This window comes from Seriola lalandi, unplaced genomic scaffold (genome assembly GCF_002814215.2).
Source record: "Seriola lalandi dorsalis isolate HSWRI2012SDOR001 ecotype SW California unplaced genomic scaffold, Sedor1 jcf7180002054345, whole genome shotgun sequence".
NCBI classification, from domain to species: domain Eukaryota; kingdom Metazoa; phylum Chordata; class Actinopteri; order Carangiformes; family Carangidae; genus Seriola; species Seriola lalandi.
Genome location: NW_019524898.1, coordinates 368,551 through 386,871, shown reverse-complemented (window position 1 = coordinate 386,871; position 18,321 = coordinate 368,551). Strand labels below are relative to the sequence as shown.

Below are 18,321 nucleotides of genomic sequence, written 5' to 3'. Positions count from 1 at the left end.
TGGAGGACAAAGAAAAGTTTGAAGCTTTCCCATAGTCAATTTATCATTTAAGTTATTTATCAGGCAAAATGACAAAAAAAATTGCTGCTTTCAAATGTTTCTGCTTTTACCTTGTATCACTGCAAATATCACATCAGACAAATTTGAAGACGATATCTTGGGCTCCGAAAAATCATGATGGGCACTGGACACTTAAGACTAGATTAACTGATCAATGATAAAAAAAACAATACATGGAGGAGAGAGAGCGGTATCTCACCACAGTGCCCTTGGTATTGCACACGGATGTTCTTCTGGTTCTTGCAGGCGTGCTGATGGAGCTCGCACTCGTTACGGTAGTCCTCTCCGTCGCTGCCACACACCGTCTCCTCGGCCTTGCCCTCGCAGCCCAGGGGGCACATGCATTTAGAAGACAAGCCGTCCGACGACTGGACGCAGGTGCTGCCGTAGCTGCAGGTCACCTCAGTGCAGGGGTCCTTCAGAGCTGCGGGGACAGGGAGCGGACATGAAAACAACATTTATTAGTCAAATAAAAAACAAAAAAACAGGAGTTATTACACTGAAGAGTGCACCTGTCAACCAGCTGTACTCCAGGACACTCACTGCTGCTGTTTCGTGGAGTGCATCATGTATGACAGGCCATGTTATTTGAGAGGCTGCCGGTGCTCTTTTGGAAGCCCGGCGCAGTTATTGTGGGTTTGAAGAACTACTTGACACCCCTGGGTAAGGACGCACTGTCACAGCTGTCTACTCGTACAAACAAGTTGTGTTTCATTTCGCAGCGTCGAGCGAATTGAATTAGGAGCTTTACATTCATAACACATTCGCTCTTGCTATGCTCGAGCATGCTTTAATCGCCACGGCTGAAAAGCGACCGTCTGAATATTTACTTTTCTACAAATGAGACAGAGAGACAGAGAGAGAGAGAGAGAGAGAGAGAGAGAGGGGAGGGGAGAAGGGAGAGAGGTATTACCCCCCGAGGTCTTTGTTTCCACCCTAATTAAACATCGTGCCACTTGTCTCTGAGTGACTCATTCCAATGATAGGAGAGGATGCAACTTTTAATTTCGCCTGTGTTCGCCGCCGATGGGGTGCGGGGGGGCTTTTCTCGGGTTTCATATGCTCGACAAAAGGCGGCCATCAGATTACAATCGCCGTCATCCTGCAGCATGATACATATTTATGACTGTCATGGACAAACATGGTCTCCCATGAGAGAGAAGCCGCGCGTCGGCGGCCCTCTCATTTCCTAAGCCGCGACTGTTCGAATAGATATTTACCCATGTTTGATATTATTCTCTTTTGTTACAACAAACATCAGTGAATTTAATTTAAAGGGGAGTGCATATATTGAATTTTAAATTCTTTGCTGTGCATTTTGTTTAGTTTTTTCTTTCTTTTCTTTCTAGTTATGAAGGAAACCGTGTGTGCTCAGATTTTTTTTTTTGTGTGTTGTTTTTTTGTTGACACCTGCCTTCAGGATGGTATGGCGCTGGCTTCCTTGTTAATAAGAGACTGGAATGTGTGCAGAAATATATTATGGATGTGTAAGGAGACAGGAGTGCTACGAGGAGTGCTCTTGATCAAAGGATATGCCCCCACCTCGCTTTCCTCGTCTTCATGGCGCATTTCCCCCCTTTTCTTTTCCCACTCTCTCCTGTCAAGTCCTTTTGAGGTTTGGTGCGTTCGACTCGTTAACGAACACTTTTTTTTTTTTTTCATTTTATATTTGTGCTGTACTGCAGCAGCAACTTTGAAACTGACTCTAGACCTAATTAATGACAGACACCTCAAAAGCAACTTGGAAATAAAGTACTAAAATTACAGCTGGAACTGAAGGAGACTGATGCAAAAGCGACTCGCTGAAATCAGAAGTCATTGTGAGCCATCGATGGCGGTTTAATGGCAGCCAACGTGGACCAGAGAATGATTGTGACACTTGGCCTCTAATTTGTGTCTAATCATATGAACAATGAGACACTGATGACCTGTGGGAAACAGCGCTGCAGTAACGACCTTGTTGTCTCTCCCGGAGCAGGTAAAAGGTCACAGCGGCAGCAATTACACACGAGTTACACTCACTACACAATCTAGACTTTACAAAACACTTCGGGCTTTTTCTTGTTATGTAGCATTTACTAACCTAGAAATAACCTTCACAGCCTCAGTGTTTTGATCCACCTGCTGTTGGGAGTGGGAGGAGGAGGAGGAGGTATATGTCCTGACAAGAAGAAGCACCTTGTCAAGGCGCTTACACTCTCTGTAAAATGGTGGTTGTTAAGGTGGAGGCGGCAGTCACAGCTACTCAAGAGGAAGAGGAGGATGAGGGAGAGGCCCAGTGATCCACCTCGCCTGCAGAGAGGGGCCCCTGTTTGCTTTGTGACAGTAAACAGCATCCTCCTCACACTTCTTGATCTCATTAAATAATAGCCAGGCCTTTCTCTCTTTCTCTCTCTTTCTCTCTCTCTACCAAACCTTCGTTTCCTCTGAGTGAAGCTGGAGTGTTGACAGGCAAAGGGGGGGTGGGGGCGACAGTCGGGGGCATGAGAGCTAGGTAGAATAGGAAGCGGAGGTGGGGGCTCTTGATTTGAATACTAACAGGGGCCGATTTGGATACGAAGCGCAGCCTCGATGGGGTGTTAGTGCAGATAAACCTCCCTTCTCAGACTCAGACAAGCAGGCAAATTGCCTGGGCGAATGTGATCGGTGTAACAAGCGCACATTGAAAAAAAAAGAAAAATTAAAAAAAAAAGAAGAGAGGAAAAAAACAGGCTCAGCACACAGCAAACTTCAGGCAGTTGTGCTTATATTTTCTCATTATTATCATGTGAAAAGTGGCACAAAAAAAAATGAGAAAGTGAGAAGCTGAAAAAGTCTGCAGAGCTGGCTTCACTAAATTAGAATGATCCTCGCTGCCAATTAGATCAGTCTCCCTCGCTGGAGTAAAGCTCAGCGAGGTTTCGACTGCAAGGATAATGAGAAGAAAAAGACAGATCAGGATACAGATAGACAGAGAGATAAAGACACCAAGTGACACTGAAGCAACGGTATTCCAGCACAAACAGAGAGATGACATCTCTAGGTTGTGACAAGGGAAGATAGAGGACACCCCAAAGGACAGCCAGCACCCTACGGCCCAATTAGAAGAGTATTCCTCTTACGTTTATTTCATGTACGTTCAAAAAGACTTTTACTGTTGATTTATGTACATTTAAAATACTGCGTTTTCTAAAATCCTGCTATTTTTGGACTCGTTTTGGATTTGTTCCTGTCAGTCCATCGCAGCTGGACCTGGATTTGATTGCTTCTTTGCACCGAACGATTGCTCTAATTCTTCTAATCACAGGCATGCAGCATTTGAATGGACACACCTAGTGGAATATCTCCACTCAGCAGGTTTCGCTTCATTTGAATCGGAGAGGAGGCATTGTCTGCCAATCGGGGATGTATTGTGACTGCACTACCCGCATGTGTGTCTGTGCCAATTCCTGAACACACACACAGAACACACACACACACACACACACACACACACACACACACGAACATGTCAGCAAATTAGGCTTTAACTCTGGGTTCAATCTGGGGTCAGACTGCGACAGAAATCAGTCTGGCTGTTATGTGCTGTGCTGTAGCTGCAGAGGTAAGATGGATACTAGCAAGCAGCTGATTAGCAGTGCTTACTCTTATGTGAGTTCAGACTGAAGGCAAAAGGCAAAGCTGAAGGCAGAGTGACTGCAGATAAAAATCAATGCAAAGTGAGCGGGTTCGTGAATGTGCAGAGACAAGGAGGAAGTGAGAAGCATCTGGAGGAGAAATAATCAAAAGAATAGGATTTGGTTCCGTCGCCCAGTCAAAGGACGAGCTAACAAACACAAGAACAGGCACACTCCACACAGACGTGCTAACTAGCTACAGCTAACATCTTTATAGTTCAGAGCTATATTGTCTGTCGAGGCAAATAAACCTGCAAAAAATAAAACACTGCAGCAGTCAAATTCACAAAATTCACTCGGCTCTAAATGTGAACAGTCAGTCTTCCACACACAGCTCAGTAGATTCAAAACTAAATGACTTTCTCAACTCTATTTGAGCTGAAGATATGACTTCTGTAGAAAAAAATAAAAAATAAAGTTTTGTGCCAACAACTCTGATTCACTTCAATCTCATTTTGCGTTTATGTTTTTCCTGGATGCATAAAAATGCAATGTTTATCATCAAATGTTTCGAATGCATACATTTTCGATAAAACTACATTTATTCACGTATCAGAAAATATGTGAAAACTGTAAAGGAAATAACATCTCCAGCTGCGTGGCTCGGTGCAGAGCTGCTGGAGTGTTAGTGGTGGTTTAATTATGTGAGGTCTCTTTTTATTGAGTATTTATTTGACATCAGACTTGTGAAAACTGAAAAGTACCTTTCGGCACAATACTGAAGAGCAGGTGATGAAGGCTGGGGGGGGTTTGTCTCTCTGAAAAGTGGGGCAGAGGGGTTTTTGAGGATGGGGGATTACGGTGATCCTCTCACCTCTCATCTCTCCCCCTGGCAGCGAGCAGGCAGCCAGGCAGGTGGGGAACTCTGCTGCTCTCTGATCCACTGTTTTGAGCTGTAGTTTATTAATGCTTCATTAGGGACAGGGAGCTGTCAGCGTCATGCTGGCTTTACCTGATGCCCTGCCACCACAGCACCAGCAGCAGCCCAGATGTGTGTGTGTGTGTGTGTGTGTGTGTGTGTGTGTGTGTGTGTATGTGTGTGTGTGTGTGTGGAGAAAGAGAGAGAGACAAAATTAGAAGTTAATAAATAGCACTTCAGTCTTTTTCACACTAGTTTTAAATTCTAATCCTCTGGATCTTTGTTATTTTTTAAATTAAGTCTCCAGGACTCATTACTGTGGAATTTTCTCCATTTGCTTACAAAAGATAATTTGTAAGCAAATGTTTTTTCTGTTGATGAGTTTTCCAAAGCTGATATTGATGTTGTTTTTCGAACGAAAATCACTGGAAATGTAGAAGTCATGACTTAGTGCACTAAACGTTTTGGCTTCTGGCCATTTACAGCCACGCCATGTGCTGCTGTGTTCTCCCCGCACATTGCTGCCGTTTGACAGTCCTTAGAATCCTGTAGCAGGATAGCATAGCATAACGATCATAAAAAACGAATGAGGATTTGACAATAGTCGAATGTTTATATTCTTAAAATGCTGTTAATCATTTTCTAGGCTCGTCCTCCAGGTTGGAAACTACTGACCTCAGAACAACTTTCATGAAATGGCTGTAAATATAATTGCTCTTATATCAGTTGGAGACAGAGAGCTGATTAACATTTATTTATTTACATGGGTTTACTGAGATAAAGCAGTGGGAATTCTCCTACTTTAGGTGCACTTAGCTGTTGATATGTGTTTCATACAGACAAGCCTGTGTATGTTTGTGGGACCAACACCTACTATGACTGACTTCGTAGCAGATCAGAAAGCCACATTGAGGCCCAGCGGCCATCACTCATTAGTAAGCGTCGATGGCAAAGGCCAAGCATGATTAGCCGACGCTTCGCTGCACATCAGCGCTGATTTTTTTTTTGGCTTCCCACCACCACCGGCTCCCGTTAATCAGGAGCAAATGAAAGGAAACTTGTGGCATATGCGCCACTTAGCTCACACGAGTCCCCGCACCTCTTTCCATGGCCGGGGTGACGCTCTGAAAGCATCGCTCTCTGATGGAAGTCCATTTATTTGAAACACAGCAACTTTTCTCCTTCTGTTGTCACTTTGTTTGTCACTCTGTGGGCATGACGGTGTTTTTTTTTACACATTGGATTTATTTGGCTTTTAAATTATCACGTACACTAAAGTAATTTCTCCTGTTCAGTGAAGTTTTTGTGATGAAAACATTACATCAGTGAACCATAGCTGTGGTGTAAGTGTTTGCTGCAATGCTAAATCTGCTAACTGGGTCTAATGACTTTCATATCACTGCATTTGATTAAGGCTTGCCTGGTGTAGAACTCAACCATTTAAAGCACCATAATGCATTATTGACTGTGCGATCCCGGCCTTATAAAGGTAAACAAACAAGCAGTTAATAGCATCTCCGACTGCGCTCCCAGACTTATTTCGGCACGAAGGTCTTTGTTGCTTTCGAAAAAGGCCTCACCGTTAATCCGAGAGACACAGCTCATGGTATAAGCACTGACACTTTTTCAATAGGTAATACTGACTTGATCCCGTGGGCCATTAAGGTGACAGGAAGGCCCCAAGGTTAAAGAGACCGTCCATCAGTTAGTGTTGTCTGTCTTTTCGTCTTATCCTTTATCTCTCTTAGCTCGCTCATATGGATTACAGGTCTGAAACAAAGTGAGATGTAACACTTGAAGCGTGTGGATGGTCTGACGCGTGATGTGTATCCATCCACGGAGTCCTTTAGCAAGACACTGAGACACCTCTCTGGCGTGGCCTAAATACATAAACCCAGGATTATGTCTTTTCCAACGGGGTGGTCATCATCACAGCTTTGTTGTCACACACAAGAATCCTCCAAACCCTGGACTGTGTTCAGTGAAATGCATCATGATCACATCCGCCAGAGGTGTACACGCTGTGGTCTTCTCTTGTTGTCTTGGCACTGAGATTTATTTTAAAGCTGCGTTAATCAATATTTTTATATTGCAATGGATCACATGTAACACCAAAGGACTAATGCTTGTATTAACAAACCCACAAATAATTATCATCTGAATTATTCCCCCTTATCTCCTTGTGATGCAGCATCTTTCCTCTTTATTTTTTACAGCCTACAGCTTTAGTTTGTGGTTCACTCTTAGCACATTTATCCAATCCATTTCAGCAGCTGTTTGTAGTTTGTAAAAAGCCCCAGATAAACCTACTGTTCACTACCTACTCAGCAATTAAGTTAGCGAGTAGCCGCTGAGCATAATGGTGCATTTAGCAACTAAAGAGCCAGATATTCTCTTTCAGGATTTCTTTGAGCTCATGCGCTGTCCCATGAAAGACCTGTACATCTCCGTCTGTGTTTGTCATAAATGCCACATCCAGACGTTTTAATCCCGCCCTGCCTTCTTTCTGCCACTCAGCAGAATAGATGGGACCGTGTGTAGTCATTTCACCGCCCCACCTGCGCTTCACTGCGTCTTTCAAGCGTGAACGATGCCACTGGAAAATGACAGCTATGAGACAAATTGGACTCTTTTGGAATCATGAAACCTTACAGCGTTTTTTTTTAGCATTTTGTCATCTGTCATTTAAATTTTTCGTAAAAAAACATATTTTATTTCGTCGGGTTGGACGGTGTCATCGTCTTCCAAAATGAAGCGGGCTAAAATCTGTCCAGGCAAACCCTCTCGTCCAACGTACACTCACACAGCATCTACTTGGCTGTGAGTGTGTGGCCGGCAGACTGGAGTATGATGAGGGCTTTTCGCGGTTCATTTTCCATTCTCAAGGGTAAAACAGCAAGGCGTGTAAAGGAGAGCAACAGCTGCAGTTCTATGGAGCTCTTTGAAGAACTACATCAAACACAGAGAATCATCTTCCAGCAATTGGCCTCACAGTAGAGAAAGTGAAGAGTGTGTGTGGGTGTGTGTGCGTGCTTGTGTGTGTGTTGGAGAGGTGTGTAGGACTGTTAATCCTTTGGCCTTCCCTCAGTCTCTGCCTCCTGCTCATCATCACTTGGTCCGGGTATCTGGCTGCACACTTTCATCCATATTTAGTTCTTCGATCTCCGTTTTTATTGATCTTGTCCGTTAACCTTGTTTATTTTCCCGCTCTTGCCTTTTCCTCGCTCCTATTCTGGCCCTCTCTCTTATCGCACTTCTACACACTTCTCCATATCGCCCCTCTCTCTCCTTGCTTGTTTGTCTCTTTCCTTTTTGAGGGCAATCACATATATTTTTTCATTTTCACACACAGAAACCTAAATGACATGAAGTAAACACAGTACGGTAGATGGCAAACACGGCTAGCTGCCGTAGGTTGGATCAGCATGGATTCATGATACGGAGGAGAACTGCCTTTAAAGGAATAGTTGAATTAAGAAAAGAAGCGGAAACAGCTTGTTGAACTATTCCTTTACTGTAAATGTCTGAACACTTTCTTTTGTATGTTTCTTCTTCCTTGCTGTATTTTCTCAAACGACAGTTTAACTCAACCCCCTCATTGCTGTTTTCCTGCCTCTGTCACATTTTCTCTCTTTCTCTTTCCTTATCTGCTGGTGTTGTGTGTGTGTGTGCGTGTGTGTGCGTGTGTGTGCGTGTAGGGGGGGTTCTTGATTAGAACACTCACCGCCAAGTCCCCCCACCTCGCATCATTGCATTTGATTAGCTCTAACCCCCTGCTCCCTCCCTTATCACTACCAGCACAACAGGAAGCGCCCCACACACACACACACGCACACACACGCATGCATGCACAGATACACATGCATATATATCACAAACTCACTTGCAGACTTATCTGAACTCCGTGGCTGCCTGTAAACGTGCACTGGCATATATGAACACGCACAATCTCCACACACACACACACACACACACACACACACACACACACACACACACACACACACACACACACACACTGCCACACACACTTGCAATCAGATAAATCCTTCAGATCAGGCAGCCCATTTCAGCCTCGCAGTGTAGGACCCTGTTTAACATGACAACAATTTAATTTAAGGTGTTTTGATGGAGTGGGAGGGGTAGAGCGAAGCTGCAGGAGGAGCAGAGAGAACTGACATTTATTCAGTGCAAACAGTAGATGAAAATAACTTGGATTGATTCTCCTCCTTTTCTGACGAGCATTATTACTGCAGACAAGCACTGTGTGTGTGTATGTGTGTGTGTGTGTGTGTGTGTGTGTGTGTGTGTGTTTCTATTATTCTAATTGTCAAGAACATTGTTAGATCTAGGAGTAAGAAAACAAACGCATTGGAGAAGAAATGGAGGGTGTCCTGCTCTGTCCTCTCAACCCTCAGAGTTAGAATGAAGTTAATGTGATCAGGTTAAACAATAGACAAACAAATTTACCATACGGTCAGCATCAGTCAAGTGATTCTGATAAACACTATAAAACAGACCCATTCAACCCACTGGGGAAACAGCATTTTCATAGTGTCTGTCTTGTGTTATTTCACTGTGAACAGGATATTGTGTCAGGATGCACCTCAGAGAGGAAGTGCTCAAAAATGGGCAACAAGCAAAAGGCCGGGAAGACTGTTATCTCCTGGCTGTAAAAGCTTCTCACTGTGAAAATGGTTTTGGACAAAAATGTGAAGGGTTTCCAGGAAGAAACACTTAAATATGATGATTTCAGAAGCTAACATGACAGAATGAAAATAATAATGGTAACCCTTTAAATCAAATTATTATTTCTTTTTTTTCTGATGGATTTCTGATTTTGAAGGAGCTATTTGTTAAATTGACTGTTCATTGTTAAAGATTGTTAATTTATTTAATATTATATCAATAAAATATTATATGAGGTTAACTGATGGCGGACTTGCAGATGTTTTGTTGAACTGTAATGACTAACCGCTAATGCAAACCCAACATTTTCCGCTGCTGGGGCTATTACATTAAAAGTATTCAACTGGCGAACCACAGAGTGGCTTTTATTATGGAGCAGCCACAGGAAACACATTTTATGTCCAGCTGTGGTTAGAGCTGATACACGGTCATTTTCTGAGCTTTTTGTCAGTGGATAAGAATGAAATGCTACAGGGGAGTGAAGGAACAAGAAAGAGCAGTCACAGCGAGCTGTTAGATGGAGAACTGCAGCCGACAAGCTGCACACCTCCAATTCCTCATCAAGATCACCAACTCTTTTCACCGTGCCCTGCTGTCAGATAAAGAAACTGACTTAAGAGAATCATTGCAAGAAAACAAAACAAAGTTAGCACGCCATTATTCTGTTATTGCTGCTTGTGGCGGCTGTTGAGCAGAGGTTATACGGCTTCATTTTAGGTTTCTGAATGAATCGTCCATTGCAAAACTGGGCACTAAACCTTTTTCCTCTTGAGCTATGTCTGAATTTAAACAGTCAAATAAAATGGCAGTAAGTAAATATAGAGCACTATCTAGTAAATGGAGAGTTTTTTCAGCTCTAATCTTAGAAATGCTTCTCGCAAGAGAATCTTCTCTACATATTTTCTCCTTGAGCATTTTTCTGTCCTGTTCCTGAGGACAACAGGCTGCTAGGTTTCTGTCCTCCCACTCAGTTAACACTCACATTCCAGCTCAAGCGTAAACAGTGTGTGTCTCATTAGATCGCTTACATGAACACCAGCATGATTCTGGGTCCCGATGACCCGGATCAATAACCACTGCACCACTTCATTTTGGCTTCCAGACAATGGGAGCTGATTCACAAACACACACGACTACATCCATGTGGCTGAAACAGCTACAGCGCCTGGTTTTCATTCCCCCACACTGCAGGGCTGAACGCTGTGAAAGTTTAACATCTGTCTGCTCATTGGAAATCAGCCGTGGAGGAATTTACAGTCAGTCTCCCATTGAAAGCGAGGAACTAAATTCCCCTCGACCGCCACAGTGTGAACACAGCGTTACTCTGGTGGAGCGGCAGTCGATGTACGCTTCTTACACAAGGAGCAGGAGTAGTTGTGTGTGTGTGTGTGTGTGTGTGTGCACCTAAAGGTGTTGACCATGAACGTGCAATGCAGAATATAGATTCCAAAGTGATTCATGAACTCAACATGAATTAAATGAATGAACTGTTACTGTATGGTGCATAGACCGGCCTCTCTCTCTCTCTCTCTCTCTCTCTCTCTCTCTCTCTCTCTCTCTCTCTCTCTATATATATATATATATAATTAAGTCAATGAGGGAAACAGCATTTAGAGAAAGTCATATACACACACATATATATTTGTATATGTTTATATGTGTTTGTGTATGTATCACACATAAGTCAATACCGACACAAACAGATATTCTTTAGAAATCTGGCTCTGAACACTTGTCACCAGTCTTCCACACAAATACAATAAAATATCCAGTATTGTCTGCAGAGCTGGTAGTTATCCTGGTATTTTCAACACTGCTTTGCTTTTATTGTTTTCACCTCTTTCCGTCTCTCCTGAAGTATACGCAGGGAAAATAACAAATAATGATGTATTATTCAGGAGAAGCCAAATGCATAAATACATTAAAAAGTCTCAAAACACAACCTCTTGTCTGGTATTAAGCAGGTATGTGTGTTGATATGGAGGTGTGTTTGTGTGTGTGTGTGTACATTATCTGTGTTTTGCCCGCAGGTTTTAGAGAGGTGAACGCTGGAGAGAGAAAGAGATGAAGAAGACAGGGTTTGTCTTACAAGTATCAGTGGTTGCAGATGAGTGGAACTGCAAGTAAAGATGGATAGAGGATTCCAGCGAAGCCCATTATCATCTCTGTATGTGGGTGTGTGTGTGTGTGTGTGTGTGCGTGTGTGTGCGTGAAGGATGATAACAAGAACGTATATTTTTCTATCTGTTTGCAAAATGCCTGCAGTGTGTGTATATTTCACTAAGCATGCTTGTGTGTATATGCGTGTACATGCATACGGGTATAAATACTGTATCATTACACACACACACACACACACACACACACACACACACACACACACACACACACACACACACACACACAGACACAGACACACACTCACTCACATAGTCAGTCCATCAGGTTCTGCATGTTATGGTTATGAATATCAAGCAAGAGTCAATGCCCCAGGGAAATGAAAGCATGGAAACCGAGTTATTTACAATGACCTCTCGCCCTGTGTGTTAGTGTGTGTGTGTGTGTGTGAACATAAATGTGTTCAGCAATCACCCTGGAGAAATCTGATTACTCTCTGCGTTCATACGGTATATGTGTGTGTGTGTGTGTGTGTGTGTGTGTGTGTGTGTGTGTGTGTGTGTGTGTGTGCGCATTCATGTTACCGCTGATGAGAGTGGCAGCAAGAAACAGAGAAATTCGGTCTGATGGAGGGAAATGCAAAAGAAGGAACGGAATGAAAGAAATTGGTGGAGAGAGAGAAAGTAGTCAAGAGAGGGGGAGAGCGAGGCTGAGCTATTTTTGGCTGGTCAAAAGCAAGCAACTGAAGAAGAGGTGCAAGAGAGAGACGTGGAATAAAATGACGAAGGAGGGAGAAGGGGAAGGCAAGAAATGGAGAGACAAAGAAGAGGAGGGAGTGAGGAAAAGAGGGGAGATAAAGGTGAAGGGAAAAACACAAAAAGAGAGAAAGGAAGAAGGTTAGAGAGAGGAAGGTAAAAGGGGAAAGGAGGCCAGAAGGAAGGAGATGGGAGAAAGGAAGCGAGGTAGAGATGACTCCTCCTCAGTCACAGTGCAGAACACTGTTATCTTCTGGAAAAGCCAAAAGTCATCTCCACCATCTACAGATATTACCACCACTCCATTGTATGCGGGGGCAACCGGGCATGTCACCAGGGTAACAAAAGAGATAATCAAAGCATGAGCAAAAAGTAGAAGTACAGGGAAAGGGAGGAGGAAGGAGGGGAAGAGGAGGAAAGGGGAAGGGTTAGGGAGTATGTGGAGGTAAAGGTGGAATGAAGCAAGTTGCCTTTCATCTCTTCACTCCCCAGCTCTGTTCCAGAAAGAGGGATTTGTTTGCAGGGGATTTCCTGAAATGTCCCCCCTCCTGGTCAGCTTCAGCCTCTATGAGGGGATAAATCAAGGCTTTACCCGGCCCGACCCAGACACCTTAACAACCAGCCACACCAGCACCAGACAAAAGGCAAAATGTACAGTTGGGGTAAGAGGCTCAGACCACAGACTGTTTGAGCTTCTCTGAGGGAAAAAAAAAAAACTCTTTCAACAATAGTTCAAGAGCAAAAAGAAGAGACTTCCATAAAAAACAGGTGAACAAGCAGAAGAAGAAACTCTGATTGGGCTACCAAGATGTATCAAAATAAATAATTCTGCTATCTTATATAATCCCAACGAAAAAGTGTTAGCGAGGTGTTGTTCCAGCAGGAGCGGCTTCACTGCTCCTTGTCACAGTCTCTCTGCAAGTCTCTGGAGGGTAAGTCTCATTATTACAGTAGGCGCACACAACACATTCAGTGCAGCCGCACACGATATTCTGCAAAACCACACTTTCTACGTACAAAATACAAAAAAGCACTGAAATTCAGTATCATTAAATCCTGTAAATATATGAGTCTATGCAAACAAGAGTCACAAATAGAGACTAATGCGCTTGGGCGAATACATTTAGGAGGATTTGTGATTGTTGGGAGGATTATATTGACCACTAAACATTGGCTGTGGTTCAGGGAAAAGATCACGGCTTTGGTAAAATATTGAAAAAGTCAACGTATCCCATCTCATGTGTTGGCTTTTGCAATATTTAACCAAGACCACAACCTTTCCAAACATGAGTGCTTTCAGTTTTCAAAACATAACTATAAAATGTTAATTATGTTTTAGTTGCCAAGAGCAGCTACTGGAGGAAACGGATCCAAGTACAGTGAACATTTTGCAGATTTGTTTATTATAAATATTTCCTCATTAAGTTGATAGATAATGTAATCTGGTTTCCATTACAGTCGCTACAAAACTTATTTGCAAATGGGAATTAGCTGCATATGAGACAGGTTTACTGTATAAAATCGCTGAATAGCTCTTATAAACTCTTATATATATTACAAGTAAGTACCAGAGGCTGCAACACATACAGTACTTTATGTTTAAGATTGGGAGGTTCACATCCTTCTAGTATTGGGTCTGACTGCCTGCAGTATGTTAGAGCAGACAGAGCAGCAGGTGTGGAGTACTGATGCCTTTCTCCTTTCACTGTGAGGACAGAAGAGTGTGCCGGCACTGGAGAGATAACGCCCTCTCTAAAGCCCGGATAGAGAGAGAGAGGGAGAGAGGGAGAGAGAGAGAGAGAGAGAGAGAGAGAGAGAGAGAGAGTGCGGAGAGTGGAAGGCAGCCGGCCGCACTTATGGGAAACTCTCAGGAACACACTCAGGCGTGCACATGTGCACGCACACGCACACAAAATCAATCTCCATTGATCACTGTCTCAAACCCCAGTCACCTCACCTCACCCACACACACACACACACACACACACACACACACACACACACTTGCATTACTTGTTGCACTTCTTTTAGAAGAAAAAGAATAAAGTAAAAAAAAGAAAAAAGAAAAAAAAGAACGAAAATTTCATGTTCCACTAGAGTGGCCACACAAGATGAGTTTTGCAGCACTTCTGTAGCTCTCTCTGGGAAAGGGAGTGTATTTACCACTCCGCTCCAAGTTCAATATTAGGAGAGGCAACATGGTGCATGCTCCCTGGCCAATTGTAGCGTGTGCATGCCCATACACGCAGTAATACCCACCCACACACACACACACACACACACACACACACACACACACACACACACACTCACATACACACAGTTGCCCAAATGTCTCTTGTCTCTCTGAACCAGAAAGTGCTTCTGCTGGCTGTTTCTTTCTCTCTCTCTCTCTCTCTGTCTCTCTCTCTTTGCTTCTCAGTTCTTTCTTTTTTGTTGCTCTCTCCGTGCGTTGTTATCAGGCACTCCTGCTGGGCCAATTTAAACGCAGCTTCTCCTTTTAATTTCAATAATATCTGAGGCCATTATCTGCTCACCGCCTGCCCACTTGACCGCCTGACCGCCGGAAATGTAACCCCGCCAATCCCAAATCATCCATCTAGAACAAAAAGGAAGATAATGAAGAAGCTGGCCCGGAGCTGGTCTGAAACATTAAGGGCCAGGTTATGTGAATATTAGAGAGGAGCACTGGGGGCAACTAAGTGTCCACACCTCAACAGCATGTGGGTCATTTCGTCCATCCCTCAGGAGGGAAATTACACCGTTACACTGGCAAATGTTGTAATAGCCAGTTCAGTGTTATGAGTGAGGTGCTAAATGAATATGGTTAAAGGGGATTTTACCTCTGTTGAGCCAAACTGAGTCAAGCTGAACTGTGGAGTCAGATGAGCAGGATTATATACAACAATATCTGACAATGTCCAGATTGTCAACAAACATCTTTATTTGGCTTTGCACAGGAAAACTGTGTGAACACAACTACGATAAGGACAGTAAGACAATGTTGTGCCAAGAAGTTGGTCTGAAAACTGTGATGTGTGTGTGTGTGGGGGGGGGGTTGTTTAAATCCATGCTTTTATTCATCATTTATTTTAGCTAACTTCTGCTTTCCCCAAGACTTAACCATTCACCTGATGAGTGCAGTGATATAATTACAGATAGGAACAATGACCAAAACTACAAGGATATGCCGAGGTTGTATGAAACCAGGATGTCCCATTAACGAGGTTATGGCATGTGCATATTCAGGTAAATGACCACAGAACTAAGTGGCCACTGTGGCTACAAGTGACACTTACAGGATGTGCAGTGTACCTGTAGCATGAGTGAAGAATGGCAGTAAAGTCAACAGACTGACTCAGAAATGTCAGTTACGCAGCAGTATCCATCAAACGTGAAGTAGGCTAACATTAGCCACACTGGTCACATTGAGACCGAGTGAGGCTGTAGCAGTCAAAGCTCTTGAGTGTCTGAAGCAGGGGAACGATTTATTGTTTAAAACGCTGTCACTGGGAAATGTAGTGTTGGTGTCAGCATCCACTAGATGTCAGAGACCTGCTGGTTGATGCTCCCCCTCCTGTTGAAAAAGAAAACATTCCCCAGGCTTCAGACTTGTACTTAGTGCTAACAAAAATGCTCCATATAACTCCAGTCCCTTTAAAAAGGGGATAATCTGCGAGAAGAAAACTTCTTTTGTGGCCGCACTCCTGCGTGCCAGATAAGACTCCCGAGTTGATTTGAATTGGACATGACGGCTTCTCAGAACGGTAGCCAATTCACTTACCCCAATGAAAACCCGCCATTCAAATTGAATGAGTCAAACGAGGCTTTGCACAAAAGCACCAATCCAACCGCCCACACTATTCCTAAAGTTAAAAGCTCTCTTTCCATCAGCTCTCTCTCTCTCTCTCTCCACGCTGTCTCCCACTCCTCGTCCTTCCCGTCTTTGCCTCTCTCTTCCTCCATCAGCACTGACAACTCCATAATCTCAGCCAGAGTGACCTGTCCAGACCCTCTGTACCGGCTGAATTTATTGGAGGCAGAAAGAGAATGAGAACCTGTCACTCGGCTTCCACTAACCTCCTAACACCCTCTCTCTCTCTCTCTCTTTGGCGTGCGCACACACTGGGAGACAGTATGCATGTATACCATCCTACACCATCTATACCTCTACCTACTATATACAGTGTGTTTGTACTATAACTACAAACACAAATATCCTCTTACTCGTCCACACAGAAACACATAAACATCTTTTGATCAACGCTACACTGCAGCTTACAACTCGGCTGAACCTTTCGTCTGCTATAAGTGTACCTCCCTCGATTCTTTCATCGGCTGCCCTTTCAAATACAGTGTTAGAGACGCTATGTTATTTTGTCCTGCGTGGGAGCTTTCAACAGGGCTGTTGCTATACAAGTAAAGGTTAAAAAATTTTTAGCAATCACAGCTAGCCAAGTGCAAACACTTGACCATGACAGCTCGCATTGAGTCGGACGTACGTCACAACGCACAGGGCGAAAAGATGGGAGGAATTAACAGGAACTTAATTTGTGGACGTGTTTGTCCTTTGAATGAAAAGCATGAGATATTGATTTCCATTGAATAAAAAGCCTTTTTGGTTCAACATGTTCAGACCCTGGGATCACCTGCATCAGTACCTGGACGCGTATTCGACATGTGGCGCCGGGGTTGAGTCTGTGAAGAAGAAAATACAGCTCTAAAAGCGATGTGCTCTGCCACAGTCGACTGTGATTTACACTTTCCATCTTTTTCACAGCAGTCATCATTTTTACGCAAATAGGATCGTGTATGACTGACACCCCCCACCACCTTCCCTTCCCACCCCCCACCCCCCCTTATGAAAAAGCTGGTAAATGATGATGGAAAAGCGTGGCATTATCTCAGAATCCACATGACTGGATAATTTGGCTCTTTGGGTTTTCTCGCTTTCACTTCAAAACTCAAGTGATCAAAGGGATCTGAGTCTGAGGCCTCCCCAGAAAAAAAACAAACAAACACAAAAGCAATGTGTCTACATCATGTTAAGCTGGATTCTAACACAGGCTGTGTTCGACTTGACTGGTTCTCATTGAAGTGGCGATGATGCGGAAACACTGGAAACACTACGACCTGCGAGGTGAGTCGGGACTACAGCGACTCTGGGTTTGACAGTGTTGTTTTATGAGTTTTTATTTATTTAAAAAGGCTACAGTGGACACATTTATCCAGCCAGACAGGCTGAGCAGAGCTGGTGGTGGGATTTTGCTGAGCGACTGGCCCACACATTAAAACGCTATAATAAAAATGCAGAAACTGATCCTTAAATTTGAATTTAGTATCTACTTAACTTTTAAATTTTGCATGTTTGCATGGATATTTGTGAAAGATATAATGTCATATTTAGCAGGGAGGTTGGCTTGAACATTTCTGCAACTGGAATTAGGGCTTTTCAAATATACAAAACACAATAAAAAAAAGTCCAGCAGACACTTATCTCCCAGGGGCCCTGTGTTCTTAGAGAAGGAGCCAGATTCAATGATCACATGAGGGCGTTGACATAAAAATTGCCTTAGCTTCAGCGTCATTTACACTGGCCTCTTTAAAATGCAGGAAACGGAGGGATTTGGGGGAGAGAAAAAAAAAACAAAATAGCTTTTGACTTGCTGTTGCAGATGTGACGTGACAAGGGAGAAAATCTGTTCTGGTGGTGAGCATGTAGTTATTATCAGCAATACTATCATTAGCCTCATCATTATTATTTTTCTGACTTTATGTTGTTTTGGGTTTTTTTTGCTAGTCACTGCCTGCTGTTGTTGCCTGTTGTAATTATGGTGCTTCTGCTGGCCTTAACCCTCCATGAACCATCATTACAGCACTCTCTCTGTGGACTTAGTCTACTCCTGCATTCTGTTCACCCATTCACTCACTTGCTCTTGCATGCCTTGTCTTTCTCTAAATGTTTCATTGCTCATTCCTCCTCCAACATGAATCCCTCCCTCCCTCCCTCTCCAGCTGCTCCTCCTCCCTCCTCTCCACTGCACCCTCTGTTCCTCCTGTCCCCTCTCCGTCTTTCTATCTTTTTATTTCCTCTCTGCCAGTGGTGAGCAGTCACCAAGCTTGTCATTAGTGCCAGGTCCAAGCCGGCACTGTAATCAGACCCCTGGAATTAGCAGTGGGCTCA

At 43.5% G+C, this 18,321-nt stretch overlaps 1 protein-coding gene across 2 annotated transcripts in view; it reads right to left on the bottom strand.

Annotated features, from left to right (window-relative positions):
* Nucleotides 1-18,321, bottom strand: part of agrn (agrin) — a 250,471-nt gene that overhangs the window by 83,003 nt on the left and 149,147 nt on the right. For both annotated transcript variants that reach the window (XM_023407702.2, XM_023407704.2), the window contains one exon: nt 260-484. In XM_023407702.2, coding sequence (XP_023263470.1) covers nt 260-484 — 225 coding nt within the window. The remainder of the gene's footprint in view (nt 1-259; nt 485-18,321) is intronic.